The sequence below is a fragment of the Coregonus clupeaformis genome, chromosome 15 (assembly GCF_020615455.1).
Source record: "Coregonus clupeaformis isolate EN_2021a chromosome 15, ASM2061545v1, whole genome shotgun sequence".
In the NCBI taxonomy this organism is placed as follows: domain Eukaryota; kingdom Metazoa; phylum Chordata; class Actinopteri; order Salmoniformes; family Salmonidae; genus Coregonus; species Coregonus clupeaformis.
The window spans coordinates 7,975,577-7,992,634 of record NC_059206.1 but is presented as its reverse complement, the minus strand read 5'-3'; the positions used below and the strand labels follow the sequence as shown (position 1 = coordinate 7,992,634).

The 17,058-nt window shown below is 44.4% G+C and overlaps 1 protein-coding gene across 1 annotated transcript in view; it reads right to left on the bottom strand.

Annotated features, from left to right (window-relative positions):
* LOC121583098 (fibrillin-2) overlaps positions 1 to 17,058 on the bottom strand; it is a 272,325-nt gene that overhangs the window by 15,747 nt on the left and 239,520 nt on the right. Inside the window, exons 53-62 of the mRNA XM_041899311.2 lie at positions 11,400 to 11,519; positions 10,765 to 10,887; positions 8,023 to 8,154; positions 7,389 to 7,514; positions 5,855 to 6,061; positions 4,745 to 4,870; positions 4,224 to 4,346; positions 2,976 to 3,092; positions 2,672 to 2,800; positions 1,063 to 1,182 (exon numbers count right to left, since the gene is read on the bottom strand). Coding sequence (XP_041755245.2) covers positions 1,063 to 1,182; positions 2,672 to 2,800; positions 2,976 to 3,092; positions 4,224 to 4,346; positions 4,745 to 4,870; positions 5,855 to 6,061; positions 7,389 to 7,514; positions 8,023 to 8,154; positions 10,765 to 10,887; positions 11,400 to 11,519 — 1,323 coding nt within the window. The remainder of the gene's footprint in view (positions 1 to 1,062; positions 1,183 to 2,671; positions 2,801 to 2,975; positions 3,093 to 4,223; positions 4,347 to 4,744; positions 4,871 to 5,854; positions 6,062 to 7,388; positions 7,515 to 8,022; positions 8,155 to 10,764; positions 10,888 to 11,399; positions 11,520 to 17,058) is intronic.

Genomic DNA, 17,058 nt, shown 5'->3' with positions numbered 1-17,058 from the left:
AAACAAATCTTCTTTGAAACAAAAGTGTACACCTCACACACACGGTCATGGGCTTAAAAAAAAAAGAAGACACCTGTACCATGTCTGATATAGAGTTGAAATGTAAGTCATTTTGAGTTTGCATCCCAATATTACACTTTATATACATCACAGAAGACTGAAATATAACAAAACTGTTTGACATAGAAACACAGAACTCTGAACTTTCCAATCTCCTGGAGGACAGTAACCACAAGGCCACTGAGAACCGGCCATATATACCGTAGCTAAATGGTCACAGACCAGAAGTGTGCTTAATGTGGGAGTGCAGTGCACATAATTTAAGGGTTAGCTGTCCTTAGCGTTGGTTTAGAAGTATTGCACTTACCTAGAGATATAGTGGTAAACTGCACAAAGCCAACAATATTAATTGTGTTTTGTTCATGAACTGGGAAACATTTCTCCTACTTAAAGGGATAGTGCGAGATTTTGGCAATTAAGCCCTTTTTCTACTTACCCAGAGTCAGATTAACTGACGGATACCATTTTTATGCCTCTGCGTGCAGTTTGAAGGAAGTTGCTAACTAGCATTAGCGCAATTGCTGGAAGCCTACTGGAACTGCTAACATGCTAGCTGTTGCGGTAGACTTCCAGTCATTGCGCTAAAACTAGTTTGCGATGGCTTTGCGAAACTACCAGACACATACAAATTGTATCCATGAGTTCATCTGACTCTGGGTAAAATAGAAAAAGGGCCAACTTTCCCTTTCAACTCATGTAGTTATCACCAGTGTCCCAAAGTAGCGCACCGTGTGTGTGTGTGTGTGTCTGTGTGTGTGTGTGTCTGTGTGTGTGTGTCTGTGTGTGTGTGTGTGTGTGTGTCTGTGTGTGTGTGTGTGTGTGTGTGTGTGTGTAGTGTGTGTGTGTGTGTGTGTGTGTGTGTGTGTGTAGTGTGTGTGTGTGTGTGTGTGTGTGTGTGTGTGTGTGTGTGTGTGTGTGTGTGTGTGTGTGTGTGTGTGTGTGTGTGTGTGTGTGTGTGTGTGTGTGTGTGTGTGTGTGTGTGTGTGTGTGTGTGGTACATACCAACACACTGGTTCCACTGGTAGTGCTGTGTGTAGCCCTGAGGGCAGCTGCAACGGTAGCCTCCCAGCATGTTCTGGCAGCCATGTTGGCACCTGTGGTTACTGTCACACTCGTCCACGTCTGACGGTCAAACAGCAGAAGAACACATATGCATTAGCCCATCATCATCTTCACCATCCTAATAATCATCGTTACTTTCCTAATCTTCTTAAATCATTAACATCATCATCATCATATTCCTAATTCTTATTCATCATCATCATCGTCATCGTCTTATTCGTCACCATTTCCATCACGGTTACTTTGCAGATTTGGATTGGAACATTAAGCTACTGTACAATGCAGTAACGATGCAATTGTGAAACAACTCTGCACCTACTGCAAGTTTCCTGCTGTCATTGCACCAGTTCCTCTAAAAAAATAGATATGAGCTTGAAATCTACGTTAGGGTGTTTCAATTGCGTTTACACCCAAATGCTAGGAGAACAAATGTGCCTTTAGCTACCTAATCGTATTGATTATAATTATATTTAATTATAATTAATTATAATTATAATTATACTCCCTCTGTGGGTATAATTGACCCTTCATATTGAATTGGTAGGTTGGCTCGGCATCTGTTTCTAATACACACTCCTATAGATGTGGAAGATAGCCTATTTAAACCGAATGCTTTTCATTTAGTCAATGAAAAATCCTATCAATAAATCCCCACTGCTTTCGAGTCACGCAAACCAGGTAAAAGTTAGCTCAAAGGAGAGGATAACAACATTCCACCTGGGATTTGAGTTTTTACAGACTCCGTGGCACAAACCAAACCACTACCCTGAATTCACTCCCAGTACAGTATTTTTAGTCACGAAACTATTCCTGAAAGTTAATTATTTTGTTTGTAGAGCGAGGCGCAGATTTAATTTACATAGTGCCAGTAGGACTTGTGGTTTTGGACATTGCCTCGCTGTGGAGACCTCAATAAAAACGAGAGTTGGCGAAGGTTTGAGGCCTTGAAATAGCAGTCAGGCAATGCTGTCAGAGAGCACAGTCAAGTTGGCCTTGATTTTCTCAGCTTCTACACCAGTAGTGCCACTTTGAGATTTTAATCTTTAATTTAATTATTTATTTATTTTATTGTTTATTTATGTTTCATGTTTTTTTTATTGTTTATGTATTTTGCATCATATGTTGCTTCTGAGAATACAGGTGGAAAAACTGTCACCAGCCCAAAAAACCTTTTGTATACCGGGGTTTATCTCTGCCACTGAGGTTCAATCCCACAGTTCCATCAACCACGTATGCTTAAGCTTCAGATTCTACCACTAGCCCACCAAAACCATGGCATTGGGTGGCCGGGGACATCATATCTTCAGGTTTTAGGAAGGTGAAGCAACCATGCAATGCAAACTTAGCCATCGGTTAATGATATGGTATGTGCCATGCCTTGGAAAAAATATTGAACAATGCCTTATGATTGTTCAATGATGCTATTCAAAATTCTAGATTTATTGAAACAAAAAAGCATAATTCATATGAAGTGTGTCATGTGGATGTTTCCCGTAAGAAATGGAATGAAGAAAGGGAGAAAAAAAAATTAAACATTATATATAGCTACCATCACAGTGCAGTCCGGTGTCGTCCAGTTCGTAACCCCTCTGGCACTCACAGTTGAAGCTGCCAGGGGAGTTCTGACAGATGCCCTTGGTGCCACACAGGGAGGGCTCTCCCACACACTCATTATTGTCTGACAGAGAGAGCATTGCATTTATGTAGAGTTGTGTTCCATTAGGCTGAACACAACCCAGCTACAGTTTAGTGTATGATCACGTATGAAACAAAAGCAATTGATTGAATTGAGGCTTTATGCTTCCAGCTACAGTAGCCTGATTTGAAACGTGAACACAGACTTCTAGCATTACCTATGCATGCAGTGTGGTGCTGGGTGAATCCAGAGGGACACTTGCAGGTGAATCCACCCACGGTGTTGACACACATGAACTGACAGTTGTGCCTCTTGGTCTGGCACTCGTCCAAATCTAAACGGACATATGGACACGCACGCACGCACGCACGCACGCACGCACACGCACACACACACGCGCACACACACACACACACACACACACACACACACACACACACACACACACACACACACACACACACACACACACACACACACACACACACACACACACACACACACACACACACACACACACACACACACAGTAAACCAAAGCTCTCAGATCACACACACACAACATTACACCTTGTTATTACACAATAGGGTATTTTATGTTGAATGGACAGAGCCCTTATGCCGCCATTCAGTTCATTCCAGCACTGTTCATGACTCATTCAACCAGTGTATTCAGTCTCTGTAATTTAGATCTGTTGTGATACAGGACGATCACCTCTGGAGACTCATATCTGCAGTAATGACTGGCTTATGAGCATCATCTGTCCTCTCATTAAATCAACATCAATCTATTCCTTTAGTGTGGACAACACTGACTAATAATGAAGATATCACTTTAGCTAGCTAGTAAAATCTAATAAAATCAATGTTTATTGGTCGCGTACACAGTTCAGCAGGTACCGCTGAGATGAAGCTGATAGATGTTGGGTTTGAGCTGTAAAACCTCTAACCTGGTACCAGATCTGTTGTGTCATTTTACATTTGACATTTTAGTCATTTAGCAGACGCTCTTATCCAGAGCGACTTACAGTTAGTGCATACATCTTTTTTAAATTTCTTAAAAAAAAAAATAATCATACCCCCCCCGTGGGAATCGAACCCACAACCCTGGCGTTGCAAACGCCATGCTCTACCAACTGAGCTACATCCCCTGCCGGCCATTCCCTCCCCTACCCTGGACGACGCTGGGCCAATTGTGCGCCGCCCCATTGGTCTCCCGGTCGCGGCCGGCTACGACAGAGCCTGGATTCGAACCAGGATCTCTAGTGGCACAGCTAGCACTGCGGGGAGACCCGAGTCATGACGTGACAATGACCATAGAAGTTTGCAGGACAGCACACTCAGATCCAGGACCAGGCTATAATACCGCTATGTATCCCTATACAATGTAGAAATCCAGCAGACATCCATTGGCCTAAAACATGCCTGTTGGTTTGCCTCATGGGGGCTGTAGTTTCCTTTATACCTTTGCAGGTCCTGCCGTCCTCTTGGAGCACGTAACCACGGGGACAGGAGCAAGTGTAACTCCCCTCAGTGTTCTTACAGATGAAATTACACGGCTTGGGGGACATGACACACTCATCCAGATCTGACAGGGGAAGAGAACACAGAAGATCAACAGTGGGGGGGGTTGGTATTGAGCGCCTTGTTGTAATAATTTATCTATGATCCGATAAGTGAAGGGGAAATGGTCAAATTAGTGACAACTTCAAAGAAGCAAGGAGGGAACGATGCATTTTTTATGTATCCAAACACAGCCTTGGTATTGGAGTGCAATTTTGCTCCAGCCCTGCACTAAATCCCTGATAGAACAAATCATAGCTTTGGTTGCATTCCCAATGGCCTTCAATCACAACCACTCACCAGGTTTCAAAACAGTTACAATGACCTTCAATCACAACCACTCAGCAGGTTTTAAAACAGACTCCGTGTAGCATCACAATCCTGTTCTGAGCACCAGAAGTGTAGCGGTGGACTGTGTCTTACCCACGCAGGCTGTTCCAGTGATGGTGGCAGTGTAGCCCAGCTTACAGTGGCAGCGGTAGGATCCCATGGTGTTGATGCAGCGTCCATTCTTACACGTGTCAGGGATGACCTTACACTCGTCTATATCTGTAGGACAAAAGACAGAAGACAGGACCTTTCAGAGAAGACGGGCCCATTCAGAGAAGATGGGGCCATTCAGAGAAGATGGGGCCATTCAGAGAAGATGGGGCCATTCAGAGAAGATGGGCCCATTCAGAGAAGATGGGCCCATTCAGAGAAGATGGGCCCATTCAGAGAAGACGGGCCCATTCAGAGAAGACGGGCCCATTCAGAGAAGACAGGACCATTCAGAGAAGACGGGACCATTCAGCATTCAGCTGAATAAGAAATATATAGTCTATAGCAGGGGTCGACAGTTAGATTCAGCCACAGGGTGATTTTTTCTGAGTGGATGGTTAAGGGGCCTAAACATAATTATAATCATTTGTACACTGCAAATAGACTGGAAGAAAGCCCAATAACATAATATAGGGTCAATTGAATTGGCTTGTTCCGTGTCCATGTAAGATTCCTTGTTCAGATTGCTAATCTTGATTCAATTCAAGGGTGTGATAGGTTTGCTAGGTTACTCTTGTAACCTTAAAAGCAAACTGCATTCTAGTGGACAACCTGAGAGAAACAACTAGTATTAATTACAAGTTGACCTTCAGTGGACACTCTTGGAGAATGTATAAAATAACACTGAAGCACTCGTCCTGACTTCCTGCCTAGGGCTAGGTGAAATTCCGGACATTCCTTTCACTGGGTCATTCCTAGGACTTCTATGCGGTAATTGCTACATCTTGCCTTCTGAATGGTTGGGTTGGGCATTTTGCCATATCGCTTACACCTATCCAATCATTTCAGATCTACTAGGGGGCTAGGGACTAGCGGCCTATTTGGAATTCCTTAAAAAGCCTAGAAGAAACTTCCGACCACCTGACCTATAGCCATACACTATATATTTAACTTGTAACTCAAGCCTTATCATCAAGGCACTTCTCCTTACAGGCACTTCCACAGTTGAACCTTTCTCACGCTCTGTAACTCCCTAACCCTTAGATCTCTCACCCATGCCGTCGGTGGCGTATCCCGGGCCGTGAGGGCAGAGCTTCTTGTAGCCTGCCGTGTCAGACAGGGGACAGAGCTCACACTGGTTGCCCCAGCCGCGGCCCCCATCACAGCAGCACTGGGACTTGGTGGTGGGGGTCCGGCTGCTGGAAGACATCTGGCACATAGTCATGAGCACCTCGGTAAAGCAGAAGCCCTCCCTGTAGTCTAGAGAGAGGGGCAGAACAGACAGACTGGTATGTGTCTATACACTGACCGTACAAAACATTAAGAACACCTGCTCTTTCCATGACGTAGACTGACCAGATGAATCCAGGTGAAAGCTATGATCCCTTATTGATGTCACTTGTTAAATCCATTGAATGAGTGTAGATGAAGGGGAGGTGACAGGTTAAAGAAGGATTTTTAAGCCTTGAGACAATTAAAACATGGATTGTGCCATTCAGAATGTGAATGGGCAAAACAAAAGATTTTTAAGTGGGATTTAATTGTTTGTTTAGTTTTTTATTTATTTTCTATTTTTTCTCCCCAATTTCGTGATATCCAATTGGTAGTTAAAGTCTTGTCCCATCGCTGCAACTCCCGTACGTGAGTGTCCTCTGAACAGTTGATGTTGAGATGTGTCTGTTACTTCAACTCTGTGAAGCATTTATTTGGGCTGCAATTTCTGAGGCTGGTAACTCTAATGAACTTATCCTCTGCAGCAGAGGTAACACTGGGTCTACCATTCCTGTGGTGGTCCTCATGAGAGCCAGTTTCATCATAGCGCTTGATGGTTTTTGCGACTGCACTTGAAGAAACTTGACATTTTCCAAATTGACTGACCTTCATGTCTTAAAGTAATGATGGACTGTCGTTTCTCTTTGCTTATTTGAGCTGTTCTTGCCATAATATGGACTTGGTCTTTTACCAAATAGGGCTATCTTCTGTATACCAACCCTACCTTGTCACAACACAACTGATTGGCTCAAACGCATTAAGAAGGAAAGAAATTCCACAAATGTACTTTTAAGAAGGCACACCTGTTAATTGAAATGCATTCCAGGTGACTACCTCATGAAGCTGGTTGAGAGAATGCCAAGAGTGTGCAAAGCTGTCATCAAGGCAAAGGGTGGCTATTTGAAGAATCTCAAATATAAAATATATTTTGATTTGTTTAACACTTTTTGAGTTACTACATGATTCCGTATGTGTTATTTCATAGTTTTGATGTCTTCACTATTATTCTACAATGTAGAAAATAGTAAAAATAAAGAAAAACCCTTGAATGAGTAGGTGTGTCCAAACTTCCAGAAAAAGCTGTTGTATCACTAACGAGAATCGAGATTAAACGACTTCTAGCTAATTTTAGACATATACTGTACAGATATTCCTAACACTGACTGTCAAACACACACACACACACACACACACACACACACACACACACACACACACACACACACACACACACACACACACACACACACACACACACACACACACACACACACAGAGTAGAAGTGTGTTTCGGAGGAGTGTGTATGATTCTTACCGAGACACTGTGTCCGTGTAGAGTCAGACTCATAGCCGCCTCCACATTCACACATGTAGCTGCCTATAGTGTTGATGCAACGACCATTCTCACAGATCCCCGGCTTGCTACGACATTCATTCTCATCTAAAGAGAGAAAGAGAGAGAGAGAGAGGGAGGGAGAGAGAGAGACAGAGGGAGGGACAGAAGAGTGGGGAGAATGTGATGGAGGGATAGATTAAAAGATGAAGGGGTAGAGAGAGAAACAGAAACAGAAGGTTCAACATGCAGTAGAAGGAGGGGCGACATATGTTTAAAATCAAACTTGCATCTCCCCAAATAATATGCAATCTCACATCCCACTGGGCAAAAAACTGGTTGAATCAACATTGTTTCCACATTATTTCAACCCCAAAAATCTATGTGATGGGTGTTGAATCAACGTGGGAAACTGATTGGATTTACAAAAAAAGAATCAACGTAAGGGCATTTCATATTTTAACTTTGAACCTAAATCCAATGACATTGATTTCACATTTAATTCACGTTAGTTGAAAACTCAACCAAATGTAAATCAAAACTAATCGTTGAACTGACGTCTGTGCCCAGTGGGATCACTATTGAACAGTTCTATCGATGTAGACTCTTTCCTCACCCTCGCACACTTCGTTGTCCAGGCGCCGCACCATCCCCGGCGGGCACACACACACGAAGGTGCCAATGAGGTTCTTGCAGGTCATGCCTCTGGACTCACAGTCGTGGAGCCCCTCGTAACACTCATCCAGATCTGAGAGAGACCGAGGAAATGGTAGCACAGGATTTTGAAAGAAAGAAAGATGTTCTTTAGTGAGTATGAGCGATCTCTAAGCCTCGTCTGTAGACATAAATGAGGGGTTAGTTCATCCAAATTACAAACGTACCTCTTGTTATACAGTGCCTTCAGAAAGTGTTCACACCCCATGGGCTCTATTTTCGGCTGACGTTAAAGGTGGCGCTAGTGTCAAGCGCACGTTAGTTTGCTATATGTAAAACATGCTGCTGCTGGCATTTTTTATTTATTTATCTGTCTTATATCAGCTCGCTTGCGCTCACATGGGCGGGGTGGAAATATGGGCGAGGTGTGTCCTTAAAAACATGATCCAAAGTGCTAATTTCCGGCAGCGCTGATGGGGATATTTAAGACTTGCAAAGCTCTTAGAGACTTACCCGGAAAGACTCACAGGTGTAATCGCTGCCAAAGGTGATTCTAACATGTGTTGACTCAGGGGGTTGAATACTTATCTAATCAAAATATATTACCGTTTTATTATTCATATTTTATTTGACAAATGTTCAAATTTTTCTTCAATCAACCAATCAATCAATCAAATTGATTTTATAAAGCCCTTTTTACATCATCAGATGTCACAAAGTGCTTATACAGAAACCCAGCCTAAAACCCCAAACAGCAAGCAATGCAGATGTAGAAGCACGGGGGCTAGGAAAAACTCCCTAGAAAGGCAGGAACCAAGGAAGGAACCTAGAGAGGAACCAGGCTCTTCCACTTACATTATAGAGTATTTTGTGTAGATTGTTGACTAAAAAAATTTAATTGAATCAATTTTAATCCCACTTTGTAACACAACAAAATGTGGAAAAAGTCAAGGGGTGTGAATACTTTCTGAAGGCACTGTAAAGAATCACAGCAGGCTGCTTAGTATTAGCTTAGCATTAGCGCCTAGAACAAATAAAATAAACATTTTCACATGCATTGAATACAACAAGGTGTAGACTTGCTTACTTATGAGCCCTTTCCCAACAACGCAGTGATTAAAAAGAAGAAAAAAAGTAGCAACAAATTAAAAAGGAAATAGTAACACAATAAAATAACAATAACAAGACTATATACAAGGAGTACCGGTACGAGTCAATGTGCAAGGGTACGAGGTAGTTGAGGTAATTGAGGTAATATGTACAGTTGAAGTCGGAAGTTTACATACACCTTAGCCAAATACATTTAAACTCAGTTTTTCACAATTCCTGACATTTAATCCTAGTAAAACTTGTCTCAGGTCATTTAGGATCACCACTTTATTTTAAGAATGTGAAATGTCAGAATAATAGTAGAGAGAATGATTTATTTCAGCTTTTATTTCTTTCAACACATTCCCAGTGGGTCAGAAGTTTACATACACTCAATTAGTATTTGGTAGCATTGCCTTTAAATTGTTTAACTTGGGTCAAACGTTTCGGGTAGCCTTCCACAAGCTTCCCACAATAAGTTGGGTGAATTTTGGCCCATTCCTCCTGACAGAGCTGGTGTAACTGAGTCAGGTTTGTAGGCTTCCTTGCTCGCACACGCTTTTTCAGTTCTGCCCACAAATGTTCTATAGGATTGAGGTCAGGGCTTTGTTATGGCCACTCCAATACCTTGACTTTGTTGTCCTTAAGCCATTTTGCCACAACTTTGGAAGTATGCTTGTGGTCATTGTCCATTTGGAAGACCCATTTGCGACCAAACTTTAACTTCCTGACTGATGTCTTGAGATGTTGCTTCAATATCTCCACATAATTTTCCTTCCTCATGATGCCATCTATTTTGTGAAGTGCACCAGTCCCTCCTGCAGCAAAGTACCCCCACAGCATGACACTGCCACCCCCGTGCTTCACGGTTGGGATGGTGTCGTTCGACTTGCAAGCGACCCCCTTTTTCCTCCAAACATAACGATGGTCATTATGGCCAAACAGTTCTATTTTTGTTTCATCAGCATATTTAATTTTTTTTCTGAGGTCTTGGCTGATTTCTTTTGATTTTCCCATGATGTCAAGCAAAGAGGCACTGGGTTTGAAGGTAGGCCTTGAAATACATCCACAGGTACACCTCCAATTGACTCAAATTATGTCAATTAGCCTATCAGATGCTTCTAAAGCCATGACATCATTTCTGGAATGTTCCAAGCTGTTTAAAGGTACAGTCAACTTGTTGTATTGTAAACTTCTGACCCACTGGAATTGTGATACAGTGAATTATGAGTGAAATAATCTGTCTGTAAACAATTTTTGGAAAAATGACTTGTTTCATGCACAAAGTAGATGTCCTAACCGACTTGCCAAAACTATAGTTTGTTAACAAGAAATTTGTGGAGTGGTTGAAAAACAAGTTTTAATGACTCCAACCAAAGTGTATGTAAACTTCCGACTTCAACTGTACATGTAGGTAGGAGTAAAGTGACTAGTCAATCAGGATAGATAATAAACAGAGTAGCAGCAGCATGTGTGAACAGTATGAAAGAGTGAAAGTGTGTGTGTGTGTGTGTGTGTGTGTTTTGGGAGTTAGCATGACTCGTAATTTGGTTGAACTATCCCTTTAGGGTCAATTGCGTAAAAGAGTAGTAATTCAGTGATGTGTGTGTCTCACCCTGGCACATCCTCTGGTTGTCTCTCAGAGTGTAGCCGTCGGGACACATGCACTCGTAGCCTCCGAAGGTGTTGATGCAGCGGAATGCACACAGCAGGGGGCTGGTAGCACACTCGTTTACGTCTGACACACAGAAAGTGACGTAGACAGACAGAGGACAACACTAGCAGTCAAAATCCATATACCCATCTCACTCTCACACATACGTACGCACGCCGGCATGGACACACACACCACACACACACACACACACACACACACACACAAAAACACAACCTTCAGGCAAAGAATTAGTCTAATTTCAAAATATCTGCATTTAAATTGGCATCATGCCTTCAATACATCCAGCAAAACACTTTTCGTATCTTCATATATTTATATCCATATGGTCTAACTTTCCTTCTGAACATTTCACACAAGATTAATATGTTCCATTTGCCATTTAACACATTTTGTTTATGTGTTAAGATCATGATTTTAATAGATTTTCAATTAACTAAAGCTTGGAAAATAGAAGTATATATACCTTTATTTTTTATTTTTTATTGTGTTTAAATGACAATGACTGCAACACAATATTAATAATAATAAATGCAACTCCACCACATTTCCAGTAGGATTCCACTTCCACCCACCTTCACAGGTCATCATGAGGCCTGGCTCAAAGCCCTCCTCACAGTTACACTCGAACCCTCCAATCACGTTAGAGCACGTCCCGTTCCCACATAGGTTCCCCACCGAACACTCGTCAATATCTGGTCAGGACACCAAGGTTGGACAATTAACCAAACTTTAACTGGACTAGTCAAGTATAACACTACAGCATTTTCAAAGACAGTAGAATTTCCAGATCACAGTATTGCACAGAAAATCAACATTTATTGTACTTTATGGGCCGGTTTTCCAGACACAGATTAATATTATGGAGATTCTCCATTGAACATGCTTTCTAGTCCAAGACTAGGCTTAATCTGTGTCTGGGAACCCGGCCGTATGTTATTTAGATGTATGAACCTTATTGTTTGGTCAACTCCATACGTATTCTTCAGTATAGATACTATGAGATGGCACAGTACAATAGGTAAAGTGGTATGGCATGGTTTACTGGCGTTAGAGTATACAGTGTATTCTGGTGTAGTAGAGTGTTTAGCTCATATATGAGCAACCACCTGGTAGAACCTGTCCTATATGAGCAACCACCTGGTAGAGCCTGTCCTATATGAGCAACCACCTGGTAGAGCCTGTCCTATATGAGCAACCACCTGGTAGAGCCTGTCCTATATGAGCACCACCTGGTAGAGCCTGTCCTATATGAGCAACCACCTGGTAGAGCCTGTCCTATATGAGCAACCACCTGGTAGAGCCTGTCATATATGAGCAACCACCTGGTAGAGCCTGTCCTATTTTTTTTAATTTTTTTATTTATTTCACCTTTATTTAACCAGGTAAGCCAGTTGAGAACAGGTTCTCATTTACAACTGCGACCTGGCCAAGATAAAGCAAAGCAGTGCAATAAAAACAACACAGAGTTACATATGGGGTAAAAAACATAAAGTCAAAAATACAACAGAAAATATATATACAGTGTGTGCAAATGTAGCAAGTTATGGAGGTAAGGCAATAAATAGGCTATAGTGCAAAATAATTACAATAGTATTAACACTGGAATGCTAGATGTGCAAGAGATTATGTGCAAATAGAGATACTGGGGTGCAAAAGAGCAAAATAAATAACAATATAGGGATGAGGTAGTTGGGTGGGCTAATTTCAGATGGGCTGTGTACAGGTGCAGTGATCGGTAAGGTGCTCTGACAACTGATGCTTAAAGTTATTGAGGGAGATAAGAGTCTCCAGCTTCAGAGATTTTTGCAATTCGTTCCAGTCATTGGCAGCAGAGAACTGGAAGGAATGGCGGCCAAAGGAGGTGTTGGCTTTGGGAATGACCAGTGAGATATACCTGCTGGAGCGCAGACTACGGGTGGGTGCTGCTATGGTGACCAATGAGCTAAGATAAGGCGGGGATTTGCCTAGCAGTGATTTATAGATGGCCTGGAGCCAGTGGGTTTGACGACGAACATGTAGTGAGGACCAGCCAACAAGAGCGTACAGGTCACAGTGGTGGGTAGTGTATGGGGCTTTGGAGACAAAACGGATGGCACTGTGATAGACTACATCCAATTTGCTGAGTAGAGTGTTGGAGGCTATTTTGTAAATGACATCGCCGAAGTCAAGGATCGGTAGGATAGTCAGTTTTACGAGGGCATGTTTGGCAGCATGAGTGAAGGAGGCTTTGTTGCGAAATAGGAAGCCGATTCTAGATTTAACTTTGGATTGGAGATTCTTTATGTGAGTCTGGAAGTTGAGTTTACAGTCTAACCAGACACCTAGGTATTTGTAGTTGTCCACATACTCTAGGTCAGACCCGTCGAGAGTGGTGATTCTAGTCGGGTGGGCGGGTGCCAGCAGCGTTCGATTGAAGAGCATGCATTTAGTTTTACTAGTGTTTAAGAGCAGTTGGAGGCTACTGAAGGATTGTTGTATGGCATTGAAGCTTGTTTAGAGGTTTGTTAACACAGTGTCCAATGAAGGGCCAGATGTATACAAAATGGTGTCGTCTGCGTAGAGGTGGATCTGAGAGTCACCAGCAGCAAGAGCGACATCATTGATATACACGGAGAAAAGTGTCGGCCCAAGAATTGAACCCTGTGGCACCCCCATAGACTCTGCCATAGGTCCAGACAACAGGCCCTCCGATTTGACACACTGAACTCTATCTGAGAAGTAGTTGGTGAACCAGGCGAGGCAGTCATTTGAGCAACCACCTGGTAGAGCCTGTCCTATATGAGCAACCACCTGGTAGAGCCTGTCCTATATGAGCACCGACCTGGTAGAGCCTGTCCTATATGAGCAACCACCTGGTAGAGCCTGTCCTATATGAGCACCACCTGGTAGAACCTGTCCTATATGAGTAACCATCTGGTAGAGCCTGTCATATATGAGCAACCACCTGGTAGAGCCTGTCCTATATGAGCAGCGACTGGTAGAGCCTGTCCTATATGAGCAGCGACTGGTAGAGCCTGTCCTATATGAGCAACCACCTGGTAGAGCCTGTCATATATGAGCAACCACCTGGTAGAGCCTGTCCTATATGAGCACCACCTGGTAGAACCTGTCCTATATGAGCAGCGACTGGTAGAGCCTGTCCTATATGAGCAGCGACTGGTAGAGCCTGTCCTATATGAGCAACCACCTGGTAGAGCCTGTCCTATATGAGCAACCACCTGGTAGAGCCTGTCCTATATGAGCACCACCTGGTAGAACCTGTCCTATATGAGTAACCACCTGGTAGAGCCTGTCATATATGAGCAACCACCTGGTAGAGCCTGTCCTATATGAGCAGCGACTGGTAGAGCCTGTCCTATATGAGCAGCGACTGGTAGAGCCTGTCCTATATGAGCAACCACCTGGTAGAGCCTGTCATATATGAGCAACCACCTGGTATAGCCTGTCCTATATGAGCAACCACCTGGTAGAGCCTGTCATATATGAGCAACCACCTGGTAGAGCCTGTCCTATATGAGCAGCGACTGGTAGAGCCTGTCCTATATGAGCAGCGACTGGTAGAGCCTGTCCTATATGTGCACCGACTGGTAGAGCCTGTCCTATATGAGCAATCACCTGGTAGAGCCTGTCCTATATGAGCAACCACCTGGTAGAGCCTGTCCTATATGAGCAGCGACCTGGTAGAGCCTGTCCTATATGAGCAACCACCTGGTAGAGCCTGTCATATATGAGCAACCACCTGGTAGAGCCTGTCCTATATGAGCAACCACCTGGTAGAGCCTGTCATATATGAGCAACCACCTGGTAGAGCCTGTCCTATATGAGCAGCGACTGGTAGAGCCTGTCCTATATGAGCAGCGACTGGTAGAGCCTGTCCTATATGTGCACCCGACTAATAGAGACTGTCCGATATGAGCAATCACCTGGTAGAGCCTGTCCTATATGAGCAACCACCTGGTTGTCACCAAGAAAACAACGACAGGCTCTACCAGCGACCTGGTAGAGCCTGTCCTATATGAGCACCGACCTGGTAGAGCCTGTCCTATATGAGCAGCGACCTGGTAGAGCCTGTCCTATATGAGCAGCGACCTGGTAGAGCCTGTCCTATATGAGCAGCGACCTGGTAGAGCCTGTCCTATATGAGCACCGACCTGGTAGAGCCTGTCCTATATGAGCAACCACCTGGTAGAGCCTGTCCTATATGAGCACCACCTGGTAGAACCTGTCCTATATGAGCAGCGACTGGTAGAGCCTGTCCTATATGAGCAGCGACTGGTAGAGCCTGTCCTATATGAGCAACCACCTGGTAGAGCCTGTCCTATATGAGCAACCACCTGGTAGAGCCTGTCCTATATGAGCACCACCTGGTAGAACCTGTCCTATATGAGTAACCACCTGGTAGAGCCTGTCATATATGAGCAACCACCTGGTAGAGCCTGTCCTATATGAGCAGCGACTGGTAGAGCCTGTCCTATATGAGCAGCGACTGGTAGAGCCTGTCCTATCTGAGCAACCACCTGGTAGAGCCTGTCATATATGAGCAACCACCTGGTATAGCCTGTCCTATATGAGCAACCACCTGGTAGAGCCTGTCATATATGAGCAACCACCTGGTAGAGCCTGTCCTATATGAGCAGCGACTGGTAGAGCCTGTCCTATATGAGCAGCGACTGGTAGAGCCTGTCCTATATGTGCACCGACTGGTAGAGCCTGTCCTATATGAGCAATCACCTGGTAGAGCCTGTCCTATATGAGCAACCACCTGGTAGAGCCTGTCCTATATGAGCAGCGACCTGGTAGAGCCTGTCCTATATGAGCAACCACCTGGTAGAGCCTGTCATATATGAGCAACCACCTGGTAGAGCCTGTCCTATATGAGCAACCACCTGGTAGAGCCTGTCATATATGAGCAACCACCTGGTAGAGCCTGTCCTATATGAGCAGCGACTGGTAGAGCCTGTCCTATATGAGCAGCGACTGGTAGAGCCTGTCCTATATGTGCACCGACTAATAGAGACTGTCCGATATGAGCAATCACCTGGTAGAGCCTGTCCTATATGAGCAACCACCTGGTTGTCACCAAGAAAACAACGACAGGCTCTACCAGCGACCTGGTAGAGCCTGTCCTATATGAGCACCGACCTGGTAGAGCCTGTCCTATATGAGCAGCGACCTGGTAGAGCCTGTCCTATATGAGCAGCGACCTGGTAGAGCCTGTCCTATATGAGCAGCGACCTGGTAGAGCCTGTCCTATATGAGCACCGACCTGGTAGAGCCTGTCCTATATGAGCAACCACCTGGTAGAGCCTGTCCTATATGAGCACCGACCTGGTAGAGCCTGTCCTATATGAGCAGCGACTGGTAGAGCCTGTCCTATATGAGTAACCACCTGGTAGAGCCTGTCCTATATGAGCAACCACCTGGTAGAGCCTGTCCTATATGAGCACCGACCTGGTAGAGCCTGTCCTATATGAGCAACCACCTGGTAGAGCCTGTCCTATATGAGCACCGACCTGGTAGAGCCTGTCCTATATGAGCAACCACCTGGTAGAGCCTGTCCTATATGAGCAACCACCTGGTAGAGCCTGTCCTATATGATCAACCACCTGGTAGAGCCTGTCCTATATGAGCAACCACCTGGTAGAGCCTGTCCTATATGAGCAACCACCTGGTAGAACCTGTCCTATATGAGCACCGACTGGTAGAACCTGTCCTATATGAGCAACCACCTGGTAGAGCCTGTCCTATATGAGCACCGACCTGGTAGAGCCTGTCCTATATGAGCAACCACCTGGTAGAGCCTGTCCTATATGAGCAACCACCTGGTAGAGCCTGTCCTATATGAGCACCGACCTGGTAGAGCCTGTCCTATATGAGCAGCGACCTGGTAGAGCCTGTCCTATATGAGTAACCACCTGGTAGAGCCTGTCCTATATGAGCACCGACCTGGTAGAGCCTGTCCTATATGAGCAGCGACTGGTAGAGCCTGTCCTATATGAGCAGCGACTGGTAGAGCCTGTCCTATATGTGCACCGACTGGTAGAGCCTGTCCTATATGAGTAACCACCTGGTAGAGCCTGTCCTATATGAGCAACCACCTGGTAGAGCCTGTCATATATGAGCAACCACCTGGTAGAGCCTGTCCTATATGAGCAACCACCTGGTAGAGCCTGTCCTATATGAGCACCACCTGGTAGAGCCTGTCCTATATGAGCAACCACCTGGTAGAGC